The sequence below is a fragment of the Petaurus breviceps genome, unplaced genomic scaffold, assembly GCF_028583685.1.
Source record: "Petaurus breviceps papuanus isolate PSGF00001 unplaced genomic scaffold, PetGlider_PUasm1.0 90775, whole genome shotgun sequence".
NCBI lineage: Eukaryota > Metazoa > Chordata > Mammalia > Diprotodontia > Petauridae > Petaurus > Petaurus breviceps.
In genome coordinates this window covers 3,880,585-3,903,629 of record NW_027187342.1, presented here as the reverse complement: position 1 = coordinate 3,903,629, position 23,045 = coordinate 3,880,585, and the positions used below count along the sequence as shown (strand labels likewise).

The window sequence follows — 23,045 nt, the reverse complement described above, 5'->3', positions numbered from 1 at the left end:
GTAAAGTTTAGATAATTGCCTGAGGCTCTCAGAGGTTAAGCCACCAGACCCTGGCCATATATTTATTGAAGGTCTTTCTGATTCTTAATATAGAACTTTCTGCTAAAGCGTTCTATCTCCCCCACACTGTGACACAGCTGTGATAATATATTGCAGCGTTTTACCTGTGATAAAATGCTTTTATATAACTGCAGCTGACCACTCTCACTAGAACCCAGATTTCCCCTTCCCCACTCCCAACCCAATGCTCCTTTGGAAATTCTTAACAGAAGCTCTTTATACATATGGGAGGAAAATGCTACACTGTTTAAAGAAAGAAAGCCCTGTTATGCTCTGACTCCCGAGTAAAGGACCCAGGAGGCAGAAGGGGCCAGTTCCTCTGGGCTAGCACTGGTTTCTGGTCCATTGCTGGTGAATATTCATGAGCTTGTCTGGTTTCTAGGGGTGACGGTAAACACACTTGGGCAACTCTCGGCACTGATGAGCACTCATTATCCCAAGCTCCCTGGCAGAGGCAGAATCAAGCTGACTCTAAAGTCCAGCAAACTTCTGCTGGCTCAGCTGGTGTGGCCTGGGGAGTAGGGGGAACCTGAGAATATCTCAGCACTTAGAGGAGTTCTGTCCTGGCCAAGCTAGAGCTAGATGACCTCGGGGGTCCCTTCCACTCTCAGACCCTGTGATCCTAGAGTGAGGGGCTCAGCTCACTGGTGCAGAGCCAGGAAATGACCAGCAAAGAAGCTGGCTTTAATGGTCCTGGATGCAGGTGATTCTTTCACCAGGGAAGAGTACCAGACGCCAGAAGACCTCTCCTACAGACACCCTGGGCCACACACATTCAGGATGTGGAGCCCTTCTCAGGCATTTCAGAGGACCACAATGCCTGGTGGCAGGCAACAATCACCCAGGCCTCTGGACCCAGCCTTCGCCTCGGCGCCTTCCCTTGGAAGAACTCCAGCAGGTATCAGCCCCGTCAGGACACAGGGGGCCCAAGCCCGGGAGGCTGAGAGGGCTGCAATGCAGGCAAACCAGGTCCATCAGGACAGTCTGTGGAAGGAGCTGCTGGAGGCTGAGCTTCGGAGCCGCAGGCGCTGGTAAGTGAGCTCCCCTTAGGCTGCCTAGCTGCCTTCTACATCTTCATCTCTTTCTGGCCCTTGGGAAGCTGGTTAGGAAACTGCAAAACAAAGGCGATCCATACAAAGGCGATCCATTCCAAGCCCGACCCGTGCACGCATGCACTCCCACCTCCCCTCTGCCTTTCAGAGTCCCTGGCTTCCTTTGAGGCTCCGCTTCAGCACCAAGTCTTCTGGAAAGTCTTCCCTGATCTCTGCCTCACCCCCACCCCACCCCAAAGGGGCTAGTGCTAGCTCCCACTTCAAATGACGGATTGGCCTGTGTATGTGTTGTCTTCCCCAGTAGAATGGAGGTTTCTTGGGGGCAAGGAGCATCTCCTTTAGTCCTTCTGCACCCAATACCATGCATAGAGAAGCTCTTTGATCTGGGTTTGATGAAGTGAATTGTTTAAGCATTTAAATTAAATGTTAGGGGGTATGGGTGGGGGTTGGGAAGCAGACTTTAGGACTGAATGTTAGAAATGAAAGCAACTAGAGTAGAGAATTTTAGAATGGGGAAGAGGTACTTAAAACATAGAATGCTAGAACTGGGGGAGACCTTGGAACATAGAGTGTTAGAATTGGGGAAACTTAGGACTAGAATGCTAGAATTGGGGGAGACCTTAGAACATAGAATGTTGGAACTGGGGGAGACTCAGAACACAGAATGCTAGAACTGGGGGAGACTTAGAACACAGAACACTAGAACTGGGGGAGACTTCGAACACAGAATGCTAGAACTGGGGAAAACTTAGAACACAGAATGCTAGAACTGGGGGAGACTTAGAACACAGAATGCTAGAACTGGGGGAGACTTAGAACACAGAATGCTAGAACTGGGGGAGACCTTAGAACATAGAATGTTAGAGCTGGGAAGAACACGAGAGACTATGTAGTCAAACCTCATGTTAGACGTTAGAACTCAAGAGAAAATGAGTCCTAGAGATGAATAGGGCTGTGCCCTGGCTCACACAGTCGATTACAGTACACCAGGATGAGGTCTCAAGTTTCCTGATTTCCAGGTCAGTGCTCCAGTCCAGCATAATACTAATTTTCATCTCATTTTCTCATAAGCTTTTTTTATTTTCATCTTAAAGTTCAGGACAGGGGAGTCCAGAGAGCTTAACATTTCCTGTAACTAAGGTAGACGGCTCATATACTGCTTTGCAAAAGTAACTATGTTTTGTTTTGCGTTTCCTTTTTCATTTCCAAAGTTCCTGGCCCCTAGTAGGTGCTTGTGATACAGTAATAAGAACCTTAGATTTACAAATCAGGGAGCCCCATCAAAAAGGGAACATTCTCCTGTTAAGATCATAACAATAACTCCCACTTCTCGAGATTCTATAGTTTGCTATGCCCTTTGCCCAGCACTGGGCTATGGAGAGGAGGGGGGCGTGGGGGGAGTGGGGACAGGATGAGCATTATCATCCCCATTTCACAAATGGGGGAATTAGGATCCAGAAGTTAGATGACTTTTCCAGGGCCAAGCAGCTAGTAAAATCAAAGCTGACTCAAACTCATGTCTTCAAAATGCACTAGTTGCTCATTCATTCATTCAACAGATAAATATTTATTAAGTACCTAGTCTGGGCATTTACCTCTAAGGTCATAGACCATTTGACAAAAATTGAGTTCGAAACCCAGGTCTGCCACTTTCGATTTGTGTTACCTTAGACAAGTCATTTCTCCTCCCCCCAAGCTTTAGTTTCCTCACCTAGAAAACATAGGGCTTAGACTAGCATATCCTTCTATGATCCTAAGAGGTTCCTATTCTCTAATGTTCAGTACCAGGGGTGGGAAACCTGAATCCATTTGAATTCAGTCAAAGGGCCTCATGTGGCCTGGAGGCCACAGATTCCCCACCCCTGTAATCAACCCCATGCCTCTCGAGCAAGGAGATGCTGACATTCAATAAAGGAAGGTTAGGGTAGGCCAAGGAGAAAAGTCAAGAATATGTTTTACCAAGAAATAGTATGAAATACCGAAATCAGTTACCTTTGTTTTTGCTGTCAGAATTCTCTGCCAATTCAAAGTCCAAGAGATTTTGTGGAAAGAGTACTAAGTTTAGCACCAAAGGACTGGAGTTCAAATCTTGATTTTACAAGTGTGAGCATACAGCCAAGTTACTTCTCCTCTCTGGGCTTTAACTTCCTTGGCTATAAACAATAAGAGGAGGGAACTGGATGGCACTCTGGGATCCCCTCCAGCTCTAAAGCTTAGTATATTAAGCATAGTCCTTTTTTATCCATGAAAAAGGGCTTGAATTTCTCTCCAATTACTTGTTATGTATATGTTAGAGTTTCATTTGGGAAAATTGAATTTTTTTCAGTCTGTAAGAAGAGTTAGTTCCATACAAATGTAATTAATTAGTGGCCTAATCTTTTAATAAGATGACAAGAAGGGGAAGTCTTTCCAGTAATTTAATTTAGTACATAAATACAAAGTATCTTAATAAAATGCCTTTTTAATTCAATACAATAACCATTTATTAAGGGCCTACTCCACAAAAGGCACTGTTCTGAGCACTGGGGAGACAAAGAAATAAACACATCACTAGCAGTAAAGAAGCTTGCATTCTCCTGGAACATCTCTCTACACATGCAATAAATATATGATCATTTGAGGAAGGACTGGGAGTTGATAACTGGAGAGCTGTCACAGCCACAGACAATATGATGCCTGAGCCAAACCTTAAAGGAAGCTAAAGATCTTGGGAGGCAGAGATGAAAAAAGAAATTCATTCCCGGTATGGGGGAGAGCTGCTCCTGGAGCTGAGAGAAGCCTTTCCAGGTCAAGGAGTAGCTATTAGTTCTTTAGCTGGCACACAAGTGTACATGAAGGTATATTGCAATCAGACTATAAAGAACTTTAATTGCCAGGGTAGAGGCAGCTAAGTGGTGCAGTGGACAGAGCACCAGCCTTGAAATCAGGAGGACTTGAGTTCAAATTGGTCTCAGACACTAACTATAGGACCCTCGGCAAGTCAACCCCAATTTCCTCAAAAACAAACAAACAAAAAAAATGCCAGGCTGAAAAGTTTGCCCCAAAAGCAATAAGAAGCCATTGAAGGTTTTTTTAGAAGGCAACAATGTGCTTGAGGAAGATGATTTTAACAAATATGTGGAGAATATATTGGAGAGTGGAAAATCTATTAGGAAAATCAGTTAGGAAATCATTACAATGGTTGATGTGAGAGGTAACGAGGACCTGAACTAGGGAATGGCCATGTGAGTTGAGAAAAAATGCAGCAGAGGGAGACATGACAAAAGTTAGACATGGGAAATGACAGAACGGGCAAAGTACAAGATGATGCCCATGTTAGAAGACCAAGGGAATGTGAGAATGGTGGTGTCAGCATCAAAAATTGGGCATCTTGAAAAAAAGGTTAGGTTTAAGGAGAAATATGAGTGCAGCTTCAGACTTAAGAAGTCCAATCCCTAATGAGTCAGAATCGCCAATGAAACGTGAGACATTTAAAAATATAGTCAGAAGTCAGGGAGGGAGGGAAGGGTTTACTTTGAAAGACCAAAGAACTTGTAATGTAATGCCAAGCAAAGGCAACTTCCCAAGGTTCAAAATACCAGCATAGGTGCTCTCCATTTTATTCAGTGAAAAATTAAGAACAGAGAAGATCAAAATATGACATCATTCAAAATACAGCATTTACTAAGTGTGATTCAATAATCTCCAAGTACTACCTGATTTAATCAAGTACTACCCCACCCCAGGACATTACATTCATTTAATCAATTACAAAGTCCCTGTTCTAAATACTACTCCACCCCTAGGCTGTACCTTCATTTAGTCCATCACAAAGCCCCTCTTCTCAAATGGAGATTAGTTTCCAATCATAAGTAAAGTACATTCATTTGTTCAACAATAGAACACAAAAAGGTCAAAAGTTCCCCACCCCTGGATCACAATTGAATCTACCCCAGAGTTACAAGTTTAAGCACAGCACTTAATACCCAAATGGAGGTCTTTTCTTCATCTTGACCAGAGGCAAGTTCTCAGCAATCTTTGTTCCTGGGGAGACAAAGCTTAGCAAGGCCACAAGAAACATTGCCAGTCTCTTCATTAATTCATTCTCTGTCTGCAGAACAGTCCTAGGACCCCTGAAAACATTAGCAAAACCCTCTTCCAGGATTTCTGTAAACATACAACAAGAAAATCCTTCTTCAGGGCTTTGGAACCAACATCAAGGTTCCAAGAATTCTGCAACAACAGCACTGTCCTTCACCAGTGGACAGTATTCACTCTCTGTCTGCAGAACAGTCTCAGGAGCTCTGAACCAACAGCAAGGTTCCAAACCTTCTGCAACAACAGCACTGTCCTTCACCAGTGGACAAATCTGGCAAAACAACATCAAAACAGACAGACAAAGTACCAGCATAACAACCATGTCTCCTCAGTTCTTGGCAGCTCTGGGTGGCAGGTCTCAAAAGTCCTGGGCAGTTCAAAGTGGCCCTCAGCAATCCTCTCAGTCTCTCTCTGCCCCCAAAGGTTCTGCTTCCAAAAAGTTCTTCTGCCTCTCTCTTGTGTCTCTCCAAATCTACGTCACCAGCTCCTCCCAGTTCAGCACTCTCTTTTCATGTCAACAAGTCCATCCCACAAGTGGGATTAGCAAGCTCTGGGTTTTAACACAATCAAACCAAAAACCAAGCCAATACAGGGGAATCTTTAAATGCCATTATTATTACAGAACTGTCACCAAAGCAGTGGCCAGTGGGGGCAGCTAGGTGGCGCCGTGAATAGAACACCGGCCCTGGAGATAGGAGGACCTGAGTTCAAATTTGACCTAAGACACTTGACACACTTACTAGCCGTGTGACTTTGGGCAAGTCATTTAACCTCAATTGCCCTCCAAAAAGCAGGAAAAAAATAAAAAGCAATGGCCCATGATGAAGAAATATGCCTCCTACCTCTTGTCAGAGCAGTAATAGACTAGAAGCACAGACTCAGACATGGCCTATGTGTTGATTTGTTTTTCTTTACTCTCCATATTTATTACAGATAGGAGGAGCAGGGGTGGGGAGCAAGGTGGGTTAGTGGGGAATGGGGAATGATAGACACTGAAAGGGGCATCAGCAAAACATGTTTAAATGTACAGAAGGAAAAAAAGAAGTAGAGAAGGGTGCCCCATTGAGGCAATTTTGTTACTACCTGATTAAATTATGTATTTATCTATCTACTCCAACATCTATCTATATCTACCTACACATATTTATATATGATATATATGTCTGTGAGTATGTGTGTGTATACACACACATGCATAGGTTGTCCCCAAAGTCTTAGTGTACTTTAAAGCCCCCTGTGCTTAAACATCCTATATATTCATATATACACATACCTGTATGTGTATATCTATGTATATATGCATATGCATATACATATGAGTTAACATTCATGCAAGCAGAGAACACCTCTGACAGTAGCTCCCCATGGAGGGAGGGGTCTAACATGGAATGGAAATATCTTAGAGAAATATGGATAGGCATTCTGTAACTGGTTTGCTTCAATGAAGGGGATTAATTTATTATGAAAAGTAGAAATAAAAATATCCTTTATAGATTTAATAGAACTTGTTTTCTCTTCTCAGGATTGAAAATTGGAGTTTTTTGAAAGACTATGATCCAATGGTAAGATGCATTTATGTATGGTAGCTTTGTCTACTTTATATCTTCTTCTAGTGTGTCATCATGGAGTGAAGGTGACCCTGGGTTCCCAATGACCATGCCATCAGAGTTAAATTCTAGCTGGTCCCACAGAAATACAAGAGCCTAGAGTGCTGGCCTCATGACAGACAGGACCTTCTTGGCCAAATGTACCAAAACAGGAAATTCAACCAGACACTTATTAAGGACACTTATTAAGAATGTGCAAGGCTCTGTGTGAGGCTCTCAAGATCCAAAGGCAAAATGCCAATTGTATTAGGCCTCAAGAAGCTTAGTTTTGCTTATAGAATACAGCATGTGTACAAGTAGCCAAGTTCCAAGTATATAAGCATGTGAAGACTTCTCCCACTGGAATGGATGGACTAGAACAATTTATTCCAATGGCCATGAAGGCCGCTAAAGCAGGTGCTATGGGGCAACTAGAGCTTGGTTAGACATCAAAGACGCCAAGGTCATCCACTGCATCCCAAGTCATTGCCAGTCATTCTGATTTTTGTCTTGCCATTGGACTTCAGTGACTCTGGAAGAGAGACTGAGGTTGATGATTTTATGCAACTCTGCCTCACTTAAATCCAATTCATGCATAAGTCAAGACATCACCCCAAGGTGTCATTAATCCTCATTGAAAACAAAGAACAAATAACAGCTGTGAAAATAGAAAAATTGTTCTTGGTTCTCAGGTACCACCTCTAGGAAGAAGGTCCAGCATCAAGAAATCTTTCATGATGTTTCTAGTTTGGGGATGTTTGCTCCCTTTTCAAATCACTCTGTGTGTTCATCATACATCTAGAACAGAGGAAAGTATCATGTAGTACATGTAGTAGATAGAACCCTAAGTTAGAGTCAAGAAGGCCTAGGTTGACCTAGGTTCAAATTTGGGCTCTGATGTGGTGACCAGATGTGTTATGTAGCCTCTAGACTTTCTACATTTAGGGTTGGTGGAGGGAATTATCACATCAATAGTTCCCTGTGCTAGTGAAATCTCAAATTCCTGGAGTAACTTTCACATATCTATGTGTGCACACAGAATCCTGAGCATAATATATAATTTCTGCAGGCAGGGATTGTTCCATTTTCATGTTTTGTGTCCTCAGCAGTTACCAGTGTCTTCCACATGATAGACACAATAAAATTTTACTGAATTAAATTTACACACCATTGTGGGGTATCTGTAATTAGGCAAGGGGCAAATAGTACTTTACTGCTGCAAAACGGGCAGCTAGTAGAGCATTGGCCCTGGAGTCAGGGGGACCTGAGTTTAGATCTGGCCTCAGACACTTGACACAAAAACTGGCTGTGTGACCTTGGGCAAGTAACCCCGGTTGCTCTCCAAAAACAAAGCAAAAAAAAAAACCACCCTGTTCTGATGCTACTCTAAAAATGGCACCATGGAATGAGCTAAATTTGCTCTCAGAGCACCCAGGTTCAAATCTCATCTCTGCTATTGTAACCTTTGGAAAAGTTCCTTTCCCTTCCTCAAGTCCTCAGTTCCCTGACCTATAAAATGAAAGGATTAAACTAGATAGTATCTTTCAGCTCTAAATCCTGCAAATTAAAAGGTACAGAGCTCTAAAAGGAATCCCCCCTTCCCTTGTAAAAAATAAAAAATATACATCCTGGCCTACAAGATGAAGCTTATATCTCAAGAGCCTCCCTTGGTGATTCAATGGATTAAATGAATGCTCAGAGTCAAATAATGACCAGAGGCTGGCAATGTTAGTTTGGTTCCTACAGCCAGGATGGGTCAGAAAAGCAAGACTTGAACCCAGGTCCCCATGCTCAATCCGGTATTTTATAAACTAATTCACAAGCAGCATGGTAACACACTGGAAGGCCCGAGTTCAAATGTAGCCTCAGATACTACCTAGTTGTGGGATCCTGGACAAGTCACTTAATCTCTGCCTCAGTTTCCTCAACTGAAAATGGGGATAATAACAACACTTACCTCACAGAGTTGTTGGGAAGATCAAATGAGATAACAATTTTAAGCATTTAGCATGGTTCCTGGTGCATAGTAGGTGCTTAATAAATTCTTGTCCGCCTTATAAATTCTTCAAGCACTTATAAATGTTAGCTGCTTATTAGTATTAATATTGGCATCATCATTACAGTGCCAAAATGCGACGTGATTATATTTATCATGCCAGCATTTAGATATTTTGTGTAACTTAAATGAAATATGGTTTTCTTTTTTAGGGTAACAAAAAAGAGCACCCAAAGCTACCAGAATACATCTCTTTATTTTCTGACACCGTTCCCAGCACAGCTAATCAAGTCATTGGCAGCAGAGTGAATACAGAGTTGGGTAAGAAGATAGCAGGCATGGATTTCTTCTTTGCTGAAGGAAACCGTAAGAAGAAACCTAAGGATGGTTCTCAACCCATTTAGAATTCCAAAGAAATATTTCACGTTGTTCCCCAAGTGTGTATCCAGCTTAACATGAAACAAATGACGAAAAACAAGTTAATGGAGAACAGCACTCTCACTACCAGTTTTTGTCAAAGGATCTATTGGCCCTACTGGGCTGTATCAAGGCTGAGCTCCAAGGAAATACCGTGGAATCATCGGTGGAACATTTGAGCTGGCAGCAACCTCACTGATCACTGAATCCAAACATCTTGTTTTATAGAGGAAAAAACAAGGCCCAGAGAAGGGAAATGATCTGCCCACAGCCACAGAGTAATTTAGTGGCCTGGATGGAATCTGAATTCCCTGACACCCAGTCTAGTTGACTTTACATCAGAGCTGACTGCCTCTAAATTAATTCTGGCCATGAAAGCCTTTCAAAAGAGATGTAAACATTCCTTGTATAAGTTTTCAAGGGGAGTATTAACTTGATCTTATTACTGGCAAAGTTGAAGTGTGGGAGGATTAATATTTTCTGGCTCCTGGAGGGAAAGGAGCTATTTCTGCCATTGGGAGATTTGGCCTTTGGAGATTGCTTGGCAACCTCTGGCTGGCACCTCCCCCGCCCCCCAGGCATCTCTTAGGAATCAAGCTAACTCTCCATTGTCATAATGAACTGTCCCTGAGTGCTTGTACAAAAGACATGAAACAGGATCTGGAGTCATCAGGAAGATGAATCATAGGGCTGCTTACAGACGTTTTAAACAATTGCTCTTAAATGGTAGTTAGCACTGAGGGCCCATGCCTAGGAAGAACTCAATCTTGTGCTGCCTTCCTGGTGGCATTCAGCCAGGTTGCCTAACCAGCTTGGAGAGTGGGCTTGCAGAAATATACCGAGAGCAAGCTGATGCATGTGGGGGCAAGGGGGGAAGGGGAGGAGAGGGAAGAAAGGAAGGGTGCTAAAATGGAACAGGAATTAATCCTAGGGACACCCATCCCCATGAGAGAAGGAGACACCTGTCCCCATCAGAGCCGTGAGGGAAATACTAATCACAGCTTCTTTGCTTCTTTTTAATTCCTTCACCATTCATTTATTTAACAACATTTATTAAGCTCTGACTGTATGTATGGAGGGGATGATGTGGGGGGGGGGGGGCTTACAAAGTATATATAAGACTGTCCCTGCCCTCATAGAGTACCTAAGAACTCTTCACTTTTGTAAAACACACAACCCTATGATAGTAGTATAATGGGTAGTCTAACACTAGCCAAAACAAATTTGTTCCGTGAAGTTTGGATTCAGTCAAAGGGCCACACTTGAGTACCTAGAGGGCAACATGTGGCCTCGAGGCCGCAGGTTCCCGACCCACCTAGTCCAAAACCTGGGCTTTTACCTATTCACTTCATCCATCAATGCCCAGCCCTCTTAATTCTGTAGAGTATATAATCATGCCTTCCATCCCTAAAGTACAGCATCATTATTTCAGTCAATATTCAATAATTTTTAAAAAACTATAACTTTGATGGTTGCTGTATCTTCCTTATGTGGCTTTCTTCAAGTCTCAGCTAAAATCCCACCTTCAACAAGAAGCCTTTCTTGATCCCCCTTAGCGCTAGTGCCTTCCCTCTATTACTTATTTCCAACTTATCCTGTATATAGCATATTTGTACAGAGCTGTTTGCACTGTGTCCCCCATTAGTCTTAGAGATACCATAAAACAGGAATTGGGCGGGGAGGGGCTGCCTTTCTTTGTGTCCTCAGACTTAGCACAGTGCCTGGCATACAGTAGGCATTTAATAAAGGTTTATCGACTGATATGTCTGTGTGTGCAACATGGACATCAAGGGTGTTATGGTTGGACTCGACAATCCCATGCTGGAATTACAAGACAAGTGGGCCTGTGGCTTTGGGCTGACATGAACAGAGAATATGGAAACAATTCTGGATCTTTTCTTGACAATGAACTCCAGAGAGACCACAGGATGCAACACAGAATGTGGTGAAGAAACGAAAAAATGTTTTGAAGCTTTCAGGCTATTTGTTAAATGGAAGACTGAACTCCCTGAAAAAACTGTCTGAGGATTTAATGTTATTGCTACGAGATCAGCGTGCAAAATTATTTTCACATTGGAGCAGTTGACCAAGATACAATTCACAAAACTTTATGTTCCTGGCTATTAAAATTCCACAGTCTTATCAACCACCTTCTCCAATCTAGAGAAACTCATCCCTGCAGGCCCTCACTCCTAATTGGTGACTCCCTCTTCCAGATCAGTATTTCAAGAAAAACTCCAGCCAAGCTTCACTTCACTCCTGCCTCTCCACTCATCTCCTGTATGTATAGCCTTAACTACTTTGCCCTTCCCCTCCTCCCCACAGATGTTACCCTTCTTCTCATCAGCCACCTCCAAGTAAATGAACCATGATCATATCAATGGTGCCATTGTTTCTGGATGGGGTGTGTCAATTGTTTAGTTGTGCGTTCAACTCTTAATGACATTGTTTGGGTTTTCTTAGCAAAGATACTGGAGTGATTTGCCATTTCCTTTTCCAGCTCATTTTACAGATGATGAAACTGAGATAAGCAGGGTTAAGTGACTTACCCAGGGTCACACAGCTAGTAAGTATCTGAGGCTGGATTTGATCTGATGAAGATGAATCTTCCTGATTTCAGCTCCTGTGCTCTGTCCTCTGTGCCACCTAACTCCCCAGGATGTGTCAGTATTCTCCCCTATATCTCTATCACCATCCCGTAACTTTCTGGACCTAAGTGCCTCTCCTAGGATGCCACCCTTCTTTGGGTATTGTTCACCCCTGTTTCCCTCCTGCAGGGAAGGGACTGCCATTATGCTTGTTTATCTATCCCTTCCTTTGCACTTACGAAAAGCTTTTTTCATTTATTCTCCAGAAATCAAAAAATGTCTAAATCAGTATGTGACCAGAGGAGGTAGGCAACAAATCAGGAGACTTCGGAGACTCCACCCACAGACATGATGACAGCTCAGCGCCCACAAAGGGCATGGAAAAAAAGCAGTCACAATAAAATGACTGGAGCATTAGGAAATGAGGCTGAATCATGCAATCAGTTAACTCCCTAACACTTCCTGAAGTCTGACTTTGGATACCAACCCCCTGGACTCTGAAACTTTGTCTAGCAGTTGATCTTCTCAATATACTCTGGCTTTTTCATTTGTTCACTCTACAGACACTCTGCTAAGAACCCAACCCGGCTTTGTAACGTTTCTTCCTTCTCAGATCTTGCCTCCTCTCCCCGAGGCAGATTGTCCTCCCACCCCACCTAGGGATTTGCCTGATTCCCAGTGCTCATGGGCCCAACAAAAGGACAAAAGACATATCCCTTTCCTTCATTCCTTGCCCCAGAGAGAACTTCTTAGATTTGTCATTGAAAATATTCAAGCCTGGGGCAGCTAGGTGGTGCAGTGAATAGAGCACTGGCCCTGGAGTCAGGAGGACCTGAGTTCAAATCCAGCCTCAGACACTTAATACTTACTGTGTGACCTTGGGCAAGTCACTTAACCTCAATTGCCCTACCTTCTCCCCTCCAAAAAGCAAAGAAAAAAAAAACCACTCCAATATCTTTGTCAAGAAAACCATATGGACAGTATGGTCCATGGGGTCGTGGAGACTCAGAAACAATTTAATGATTAAAAACAAACATGGTTTGGGAGGTCAAAGACTCCTTGGGAGAGTCACATGTGGTTCCAAGTCCTCTTCAGGAGAGACACAGAGAATCAGCAGACATGTAGAGGAAGTCGGCTCTTCACCCCATCCCTGATTTTTGTCTTGCCTCCTTAGAAAATGCTAGGATAAAGTTCCTTGAGTGGGGATCAGGTACTCTTGTCTGGTTTGAGTTAAGATCTCATCTCATTTCTAGCTAAAGAATTCATTTGTGTATTCTTTTTTTTAAAAAAATTTATTGCCTTTTTAAAAAACAGCATTTATATATTTATCTCTGCCCACACTCCCCTTTGTAACACTATTCCACACCCCAAAGCCCTATCAACCTGATGAGAGATAAACATGTTTCATCAGTCTTCTGATTAATATTAGTTTTTTACCTTAATCTGAATTGTTTTTAGTATTTTTCTTTCCATGAAACATGTCTTGATTCTGCTTTCTTCACTCTACATAAGTTCATACAAATCTTCCCTAGTTTCTCTGAGTAATTTCTTATTTCTTTCACAAAAAGTGCCACTGGGGCTCTCCCTCACCTCAATACCCCTTTGACCTCATTTTGTCATATGCCTTGTAGTACACAGACCACTGGGTTTAAATAGTTTAGTGATTTTTCTTGAAAAGTTCCAAACTGTTGTAATGGTTGGACCAGTACAAAGCTCTACCACCAATGTGTATTAAGATCTCCTGTCTTAAACAACATTGCTGGGTTGGTTTTTTTTTTTTATGTTTGCCAATTTAATGTGAGGTAAAACCAGTATTGTTAAATGTTCGTTTCTCTTAGCAATTTACTGTAATATTTTGTTTGTTAACTGCATTTCTTAATTCTGAAGGTCATTTGTTTATATCTTTTGAACATTTAGCTAGGAAATGGTTCTTAGTCTCATATTTTTGTATCAATTTCCTGTAGTAGATTTTATTCTGCTTTGATTAAACAATTTTTCCTAGTCTAGTTTCTCTTGATTTTGTTTGTATACATACATTTTAATTTTATACCTCTATCCTTTGGTTTAGAATTCTCCTACTTATAATTGTGAAAGTTACCTCCTTTCATTCTCCTGATCTTACCCCATTGTGTGGGTGTTATTTTTTTCTAAACAGTAGGCTGAGAATTCGTTTGGAACTTATTGTGGAAATAAATTCTAATCCAAACATTTTCTGCCAAACATATAATCAATTTTGCTAGTAATTTTTGTCAAATAAGGAGGGTCATGATTTTCACAGTAGGTACTACATGGATGACTAGGGGCAGCTAGGTGGTACAGTGAGTAGAGCACCGGACCTGGAGTCAGGAGGACCTGAGTTCAAATTTGACCTCAGACACTTGACACTTAATTATGTGACCTTGGGCAAGTCACTTAACCCCAACTGTCCTTCCTCCCCCCTCCAAAAAACAAAAACAAAACTAAATGGATGACTAGCATTAACTTTATAAGTTACTACCAGAGTGGTGTTAAGAGATACATAAGGTGGAATCAAAGGAACTCATTCTGCAAACAAGAAAAGAAGTAGAGCTGTGACCCTGGAAGGAAATGTATGAAGCAACAACGGGCCTATATCTTAAAAGGCCTGGAAAGAAAGGTTCATTCTGGTTTGGGGAGTTTGGGCTTAAAAGTGAATGGATTTTGACACACTTACTAGCTGTATGACCTTGGGCAAGTCACTTAACCCCAAACTAACTGCCCTTCCTCCCCCTCCAAAAAGCAAAAAAAAAGTGAATTGTTTTTGGAAAAATTATAATGCTCAATGTCCGGTTTCAAGTAGCATTCTTTCTACATCAAGCCTGCTGTTCTCAATATAGAGCTGGTACAATCACATAGATAAGTAGATTAAAATGAGATTCTGGTTCATAGCATAGTCAAGCTCTTCAACAATGATGCGCTTGAAGAGTATTTTCTTCTCGCACATTTCTGAAAGCTATGGGAAACTTCATAGAAGTAGGTAGTGGGCCATCTATGGAAAAGAGGTATTCAATCATTTCCATTTCCACAATGGTAATTTTCTAGGTTACAAATTCCCTTGGTGGTTGATGTTAACTTTTCCATTTTCACCTTTACCTTAGTCAAGTTTTCCAGGGCATCATGAAGTTCCTTGCACAACATCTTAAGGTCCTCATTATATTTTGGGTGTACCTTTTGAGAATGAAAGCCAGAAACAATGCTGTTACATTCTAGTTCTACCTTGTCTTCAGTAAGTGCACTGATTTTGATGTTTCCTATTTTGTTTGCAACAGAAAACCCCATACTGTCGAGAGTCTCCCATTTCGATAATAAATTGTGCCATTCTGCAGCCTTGCCCTTCATTTTCTTGCACTGACATATAAGACAGTTCTTTTGGGAGTAACCTGGTCAGAGTTCTTGACATCCATGTCTTTAGAGCCCAAGATCCAGTCCTGTTTTATGTATTATTTAGCATATTCTAAGCTTCATGATTTTTCTACATCTTGCTATTTTCTTGAATTAATGAGTTTGCCAACTATTTTTATTTGTGATGGCCTTTTATGTAACCAATGTTTGGTGGGAAGGAATTAAACTGGTAAGTGTAAGCTTGTTGTTATTCACCCATTTCGGCTGTATCTGACTCTTGGTGACTCCACTGGGGGTTTTCCTGGCAAAGATACTGGGCTGGTGTAGCGGCACCACACTGGCATGCCCAGGATGGCCACTAGCACAGGTTCTTAGATATGCTTTACTAGGAAAGACAGCTGTTTAAGGGGTCAACAATATGTTTTAATTGCATTCACTAGTTCAGGAGAAAAGTTAGAGCACTAAACTTCAGAGAAAACACAAACAGAAAATACAGAGGAAATACAAGCAGAGAAATAAAAACCAATAGACAGGGCTTCTAACTGTCTGAGAAATTAACACAAATCAATAGACAGACCCAACTGTCTGACCAGGGCAATACAAACATAGTTACCAGAGGGAGAAGCAAAAATATCTGGGTTTTTCAAAACCCAGGGGGCTCCTTAACAGCTACCCAAAGTCTCATCTGGTCAAATCACAAGAACACTCTTTCAATGAGTTAGCCCCAAAGCAAAATGCTAACCTCAGAGTATATATACCCTTTTTAGATCCAGAAGACATTACAACCCTTGTGACTCAGTGCCTAATTAGAAATTAACAAAAGGTGTGAAAGCTTTCCTACAAGCAAACCTCCCCTAAGCAAGCTTTCTTTAATGGGCTCCATGTGAGGCCTATTAATGGACAGGAAAGAGCTTATATTCCATTAACATTAAAAGGGGTTTGCAAATTCCTTCTCATTTTTACATATAGGGAAACTGAGGCAAACAGGGTTAAGTGACTTGCCCAGGATCACATAGCTAGCAAGTGTCTGAGGGCAATTTGAACTCAGATCTTCCTGACTCCAGGTCCAATATTGTATTTACTTCACCACCTACCTGCCTGAGTGTAATCTAAGGGCTATCTTAAGGCTTCCCACTTAAGAGTAATCAAGGTAAGAGGCATTGGATATTCCAAAGCATTATGCATCTAGACCAGAGAAATTTGAAAAGGTCCAACAGATATGAGTCCAGCCTGTTACCTCTCTGGAGACTGTACAAAAGAGAAACCAGCCTTGTAGGACCTGCCTATCCTTTCCAACCCCCTGTCCCAGCTAGCACGCATTGCTCCTGGTTCTCCTCTCATGAACCATGTCTATACATTCAGACCACACAGATGAACATAGACATCTCCCATGGACTCAAATGTATCTTACATTGGAACTGGAAGGAAACATAAGAGGATCATCTACCTCATTCCCACCCTCCCATGTAATAAGCAGAAAAATGAGACCCTGAAAGATGGTATAGTTTGTTCAAGGTCACACAGATCGATGTGGGGTATAATCAATACCAGAGCCCAGGTTTCCTGACTTCCAGGCCAGTGCTTTTCCCATTAAGGCAGCATGGTGCCTCTCAATAATCACAGTAAGCATGGAGCAAAACATGAAGTCAGAAGAATCTGGAGAGAGTTCTGGCAAAATGATGCATTAGTAGTTGTGACTGAGCCCCTACTCCCTTACACCAATTCTGAGTAGAGCCAAACAAAATAGAATAACAGAAAAAAAGAAGGGGATGGGAGAAGACAGAAAACTAATGGAAAAACTGAAGAAAGAAATAAGTGAGGAGGCCCCAATACCACGGTGTAAAAGAGGGCCAAGAGAAATGCCCAAAGGGGAAGAACAAGGCAATGACAGCTAGACCTTGAGAAGAGAAGCTGGACTCACTACAGCCCTACCCTCCAGAGTGGCTGAAAATAGCAGTAAGAGCTCTAGCAATAAACATTGATTAATTCCTCCTGGTGCAAGATGCTCACCATACCAAGACAAAGCTGAAAGTCTCTGGCCTCAGGGAGCTTCTCTAAGGCAACTAAAGTTCTTCCTCTGCCCAAAATGTGATTCCAAAGCCAGCAAGATTTGCTGCAGACATGATGAATGATAAAAATGGAAAGCATACAGTGGTTGAAGAATAATGATCTTGACTCTTTGGTTTTCCTTTTGTTCTGGCTCTAATTCACTCTCTCAGTAAATCAGAAATGATCTGGAGAGTGTCTAACTCTAAATTAGGCAATTATCAGTTAACAGAAGACTTTGATCTCCTCTGGGGAGATAGTGGGACATCATGGTTGAAAAGGAAAGAGTCCATCTTCTCCTGGAGGCCCTTCGGCCTGTATTTTATTAGCTGGTTGTAGTATCCGTGACTAAAGAATTCTGACCCTTTCCTTATTAGGGAGAAGTTCTTGGCACTATACCCTGGTAGACAGCAACTGAGATGAATTATTCTGGGTGACCCAGAATAAACGAACTAAGAAGTTAGTAGTCCAACATGACACTGTGCCCAGAAGCCATCAGAACAAGTTGGGACCGTGTGCCAAGCAGTAACAATAAGACTACTACAAATCACCAAAGAAATCTTCCCAATGGAGATGCCATGGGGCAAGCAAAGCAGTGCACCAGCCAAGACCATGTGCCAACACATTAGTTATCATGAGAAGAGAGAGAGAGGGAGAGAGTACAGCCAGGGAAAGCAGATCCCACAGGAACAAGATGAAGATAATCCCAGAAGACACCAATGATCCTGCAGCATCAGAGGTCTGATTTGCCTCTCCATGAACATGCCCTGACTGTGAGCCACCCCTCTGACCATGAATTGTCCATCCACATATGTGAGCTTATTCTCCCCATTGATGATGTGTATATGGTTTATTTTTATTTTTTTTTTTTGGAGGGGGGAAGGCAGGGTAGTTGGGATTAAGTGACTTGCCCAAGGTCATACAACTAGTAAGTGTTAAGTATCTGAGGTCGGATTTGAACTCAGGTCCTCCTGACTCCAGGGCCGGTACTCTATTCACTGCACCACCTAGCTGCCCCAATGTGTATATTTCTAGGAGAACATAGCCTAGGTTTATAGTAGGCACATTAAATGTTCTTCCTATACTATTTCATTAAGTGCCTTTGCTTTGAACTAATTCTGTCCTTAGGCTGACTAGAGAAAAAATAAACACATCATCTACCTCCCACACTGTGATTTTGAATGGTTGTAGACCCACAGTGTACCTGGAATGTGGGTTAGTTTTTCTGAGTCCCCATATTTGAGAACAGGGTAGCCCAGGGTCTATGCTTACAATTTATTGGCAGGGGGGCAGTTTATAATGTGTCTCCTTCTCTCTACTCACATAACTCCAAACCTACTTCAGGCCCTTACTACCCCTCAAATGGACTGCTAATGGAGCTTCCTGATTAGTCTCTCTGCCCCAAATCTCTCCACTCTCTAACCCATCCACCCTGCTGCCAAAGTGATATTCCTAAAGCATAAATTGGACTTGGTCATTCTCTTGGTCAAGAAGCTCAGATCACTGATTGTTCCCTCTAGGATCCAATAAAAATTCATCTATGTGGCTTTAAGGGCTTTCATGGGCAGCTAGGTGGCACAGTGAATAAAGCGCCAGCCCTGGAGTCAGGAGGACATGAGTTCAAATCTAGCCCCAGACACTTAACACGTACCAACTGTGTGACCTTGGGCAAGTCACTTAACCCCAATTGCCCTGCCTTCCCCCCTCCAAAAAAGGGGGGGGCACCTTCACAACCTGGCTCCAATATACTTTTATAGCTTTATGGCACCTTACCTGCTTCACACATACTATTGTTCAGACAGGACTTTCTTGCTGTTCCCCAGATACAACTTCCCACCTCCATGCCTTTGCATAGGCTGTCCCCCATATCTGGAACTTCCGCCTTTCCACCTCTTATAATCTCTAACTTCTTTCAAGGTTCAGCTCAAAACTGTCTTCCGTATAGGGCCTTTCCTGATCTCTCTGGCAGCTGGTACCCTCTCCTCCCCATTTTATACATTGCTGTTTGTTGTTGTTGTCTGATCATTCCTGACTCTCCCATGACCCCATTTGGCAAAGATAGTGGAGTGATTTGCCATTTCTTTTCTCCAGTTCATTGTACAAATGAGAAAACTGAAGTTAACAGGGTTAAGTGACTTGCCCAGGGTGTAATGGGAATGCAGATTTGGAAGATCTTCCCTGACCCTAGGCTAAAGTGTACCTGAAGCCTGGGGTGGGAGGCTTGTTTTTCAGTAGATACTTCTTGATTGGCCAGTGAGTCAATAAGGTTGTTACATTCTCTGAGCCAGGAGAAGGCTATATAAGCCCTGATGTGTAGCTTTGTTTTGGGGGCTCACTTTGAGAAGTGTTCTGTGATTTGATATGGATTCTGAGAAGCCGTTGTCCGGAGCCACCACCCCCCCCCCCTTTGAAAAACCCAGATGTTGAAACCCAGATGTTGATTGGGTATGGATGTAATGGTTGGACAGTTTGAAATCTGTCAACTAGATCTGTTGCTGTCTTGATAATTCTGTCCGTGTACTTTGAAGTTCGGGGTGCTGACCTTTTCCCCTGAACAAGGTAAATGATATATGTCTGACTGATTAAAGTAAGCTTGTTAACCCATTTTGAGTTGCTTTCCTTTATCAAAGCAGATCCAAGAACCTATATTGGCAGCAAACCCTGAGGACGCTTGGGGTGCTTGCTGCTACACAGGGTCACACAGCTAGTAAATATCTGAGGCAGGATTTAAACTCAGGAAGATGAGCCTTCCTGACTCCAGTCCTGGTACTCTATTCACAGCACCCCCTAGCTGTCCTTTTATACATTTACTTTTTACATATATATATTTTGGAGGGGGGAAGGCAGGGTAGTTGGGTGGTCTACTTGTATTTATATATGTTTATATATAACTTAACACATACTAGCCATGTGACCTTGGCCAAGTCACTTAACCCCAATTGCCCTGCCCTTCCCCCTCCAAAAAGCAAAATATATATATATATATATATATATATTTAAATTTAAAAAAAAAACCTATGTAAACATTAAGTGAAAAGACCAAGCAAAGAAACAACCCTCTTGTAGCAGGATATATCAATGTAATATGCTAGATTCCATAACAAGTGAGGCTCCTGCTCTCATCGGGCAGACTGAAAGACCTACATTCGTGTAATTCTGCCTTTTGGAAATGTAGTTACGAAACATAATTGGCTAGAGATTATGCTGCCATGAAAAGAAAGAAAACTCTAACAATGGGAAGGGGTGTGGGGAGGTGAGAATTCCAAGTCTGTGCCACCATCTCTTCTATGTGACTCTGAGCTTTCCTCCATGCCCTCACATCATGAACAAAGGGACACAAGGAAATGCCCGGAACAGGGTGGACCACAGAGGTTCGTTAGAAATAAGATAGATCAGTCAGATGCAGTCTTTCACAGAACAGAGCGTGCTTTAAAATAGTTATTAGTGCCACCCAGCTGAAGGCAAGGCAAGGCAAGGGGATAGGACCACCAATATCCTCCATATTTCCCACAACATATCTGGAATTGGACACAACTGAACAACAATCATAAGTAATATTCTAGAAGGGGGAAATATTGCTAGAGCCTTAATATTGACTCCAAGAGTGCCTATTACATCCTTCAAAACACCAGGGTTCCTATTTTGGCAAACACTCTTTTAGGCAGAAAAGGTAGATTGTATCCCATAAAGATTCAAATTCAAGTTTCCTGACTCTGTCTGACCCTCTGTTCACTATGCCCCTCTCTACCTCTTGCAATTAAAGAAATATCTCCAATCCCACTTAAATGTAAGCACATATGCCTATGGAGAAAAGAAAGGAAAGCAGTAGGCAGTGATTGTCTCTCTTTGGTGCTTAGCTGCTTGTTCTCCTTCATTTCTAAATTGAGTTACAGATCTTCAGTGAGTTCAATGATTTGCTTAAAGAGAAACTCGGAGTTGCTAGGAAAAGGAAAATGGGTTATTGGCTGATTGTTGCTTTTTTTTTTAATTAGATTTGTTATTTCATCAATAAAGGAGCTCCTGGTGGAGCACTTCTTCTACTGATGAAGAAGAGTATTTTCTTGGCAATTCATAATCTTAGAGAAGTGCCTGGGACACAGACAGTGACTTGTCCAAGGTTGTACAACTAATGTGCGGGAAAGCAGGATTTGAATGCAGCTTTTCTGGATTAGTAAACCAGCTCTCACGCATTCTCTCTCTCTCTCTCTCTCTCTCTCTCTCTCTCTCTCTCTCTCTCTCTCTCTCTCTCTCTCTCTCTCTCTCTCTCTCTCTCTCTCTCTCTCTCTCTCTCCATGGCACCATGGCTGTCTCTTAGTAGTTGATTACTTGTTGTTCAGTCTTTTTTCAGTCACATCTGACTCTTTGTAACCCCATTTGAGGTTTTCTTGGCAAAGATACTGGAGTGCTTTGCCATTTCCTTTTCCAGTTCATTTTATAGATGAGAAAATTGAGGCAAACAAGGTTAAGTGACTTGTCCAGGGTCACACAGCTAGTAAGTATCTGAGACCTGATTTGAACTCAGAAAGCTGAGTTTTTCTGACTCTAGGCCTGGCTCTCTATTCATTTTGCCACCTAGCTGCCTCTATATTGCTCTTACAATATATTACATACATACATATATGTATATAATCTTACTCTTTAATATGCCTTAAAATAAACACATCTATAGAACATTAGTGGAGATCTCTAAAACTACACAACACCCATGTCAGTTAAACTTTCACACAGACCACTTTTTGTCCCTAAAAGTAGTTATCTGGAAGTTTGCAATAGAAGAATAAAGGCTAAGAACCAGGGAATTAAATTCTGACCCAAGGTAGAGAATGCTTGGGAATATTGTAGACCAGCATTTTTATTGAGCTTCACCTGAGAAGTCCATTGGAAACCTTTGCACCTAGAAGGCAGGCTCACTTTTCTACGGGTTATAGTGCTGGGAGAACATGCCCTTGTAGGAATACAAATGGTTCCTAGAGTTAGCTCTTTCTTCTGCGATGGAGGGAACTCCCATTGAAGCCCAGGGGCATTTCTGTCCCAGCAGGCTGAAAAAGCAGGAGGCTGCTGGGGGCTCTTTACAGAGCCATTTGGGAGAAGCTCCAGAGCAGCCCGGGTTAAGCGGGGCTGCAGATGATCAGCTTCGCTCACCTTGGACAGAGGGTCACTGGGAACTTTTCCAGAGAAGAAGGTCGCCATAAAACTAACACCATTCCTGAAATCCCGACTGAATGGCTGTCCTCTTGCCTTGGGCTATTTTTTTTAATATGAAATGAAGCTCCAAAAAAAACCGATCTTCACAAATGCGTCAGCCAATGTTGTCTTGATGAAACCCTCCCAATAAAAGACCTAAGTTCCAGTTCCAGTTCCAAGGTTTATTAACTGTGAGAAATAATGAAGACTTTCTGAGCCTCAGTATCCTCTTCTGTAAAATGGATCTGATGCACTTGTACTTATAGGGCTATTATAAGAAAAACTATTTGAAGGGGCAGCTAGGTGGTGCAGTGAATAGAGCACCAGCCCTGGAGTCAGGAGGACCTGAGTTCAAATCCAGTCTCAGACACTTAAAACACACACACACACACACACACACACACACACACACACACACACACAAACTAGCAGTGTGACCTTGGGCAAGTCACTTAACTCCAATTGCCCTACAAAAAGAAAAAACTATTTGAAATGTATTATAGACATGTGACTTTATATAATCCCAATTATCGTTCAGAACTTTAAAAAAAAAAAAAAAGGAAAGAAGAAATCCCCTGAAGCTGAGATTCAGTGAAGACTTGGGTATAAGGAAGAAGTAGAAATCAATCAAAAACACTTATTAAGCACTTAAAACAAAAGACCACTTTTTGAGCTATTT

The 23,045-nt window shown here is 42.1% G+C and overlaps 1 protein-coding gene and 1 pseudogene across 1 annotated transcript; one reads left to right on the top strand and one right to left on the bottom strand.

Moving 5' to 3' along the window:
• The first annotated feature begins 515 nt into the window (after window positions 1-515).
• Window positions 516-11,180, top strand: CIMIP5 (ciliary microtubule inner protein 5). The gene is made up of 3 exons (XM_069069084.1): window positions 516-1,091; window positions 6,712-6,751; window positions 8,984-11,180. The coding sequence occupies exons 1-3, from the start codon at window positions 748-750 to the stop codon at window positions 9,173-9,175; spliced, it is 576 nt and encodes a 191-aa protein (XP_068925185.1). The 5' UTR covers window positions 516-747; the 3' UTR covers window positions 9,176-11,180.
• A 3,384-nt stretch (window positions 11,181-14,564) lies between these two features.
• On the bottom strand, window positions 14,565-15,198 carry LOC138146928 (cyclin-dependent kinase 2-interacting protein pseudogene; annotated as a pseudogene).
• Window positions 15,199-23,045: the final 7,847 nt, after the last annotated feature.

Bases quoted from the DNA above. Each gene is read 5' to 3' on its own strand.
- CIMIP5 (XM_069069084.1), top strand. From the start codon at position 748: ATGGTCCTGGATGCAGGTGATTCTTTCACCAGGGAAGAGTACCAGACG. The intron at 1,092-6,711 runs GTAAGTGAGCTC...TTCTCTTCTCAG, and splicing joins CTTCGGAGCCGCAGGCGCTG to GATTGAAAATTGGAGTTTTT. The intron at 6,752-8,983 runs GTAAGATGCATT...TTTCTTTTTTAG, and splicing joins TGAAAGACTATGATCCAATG to GGTAACAAAAAAGAGCACCC.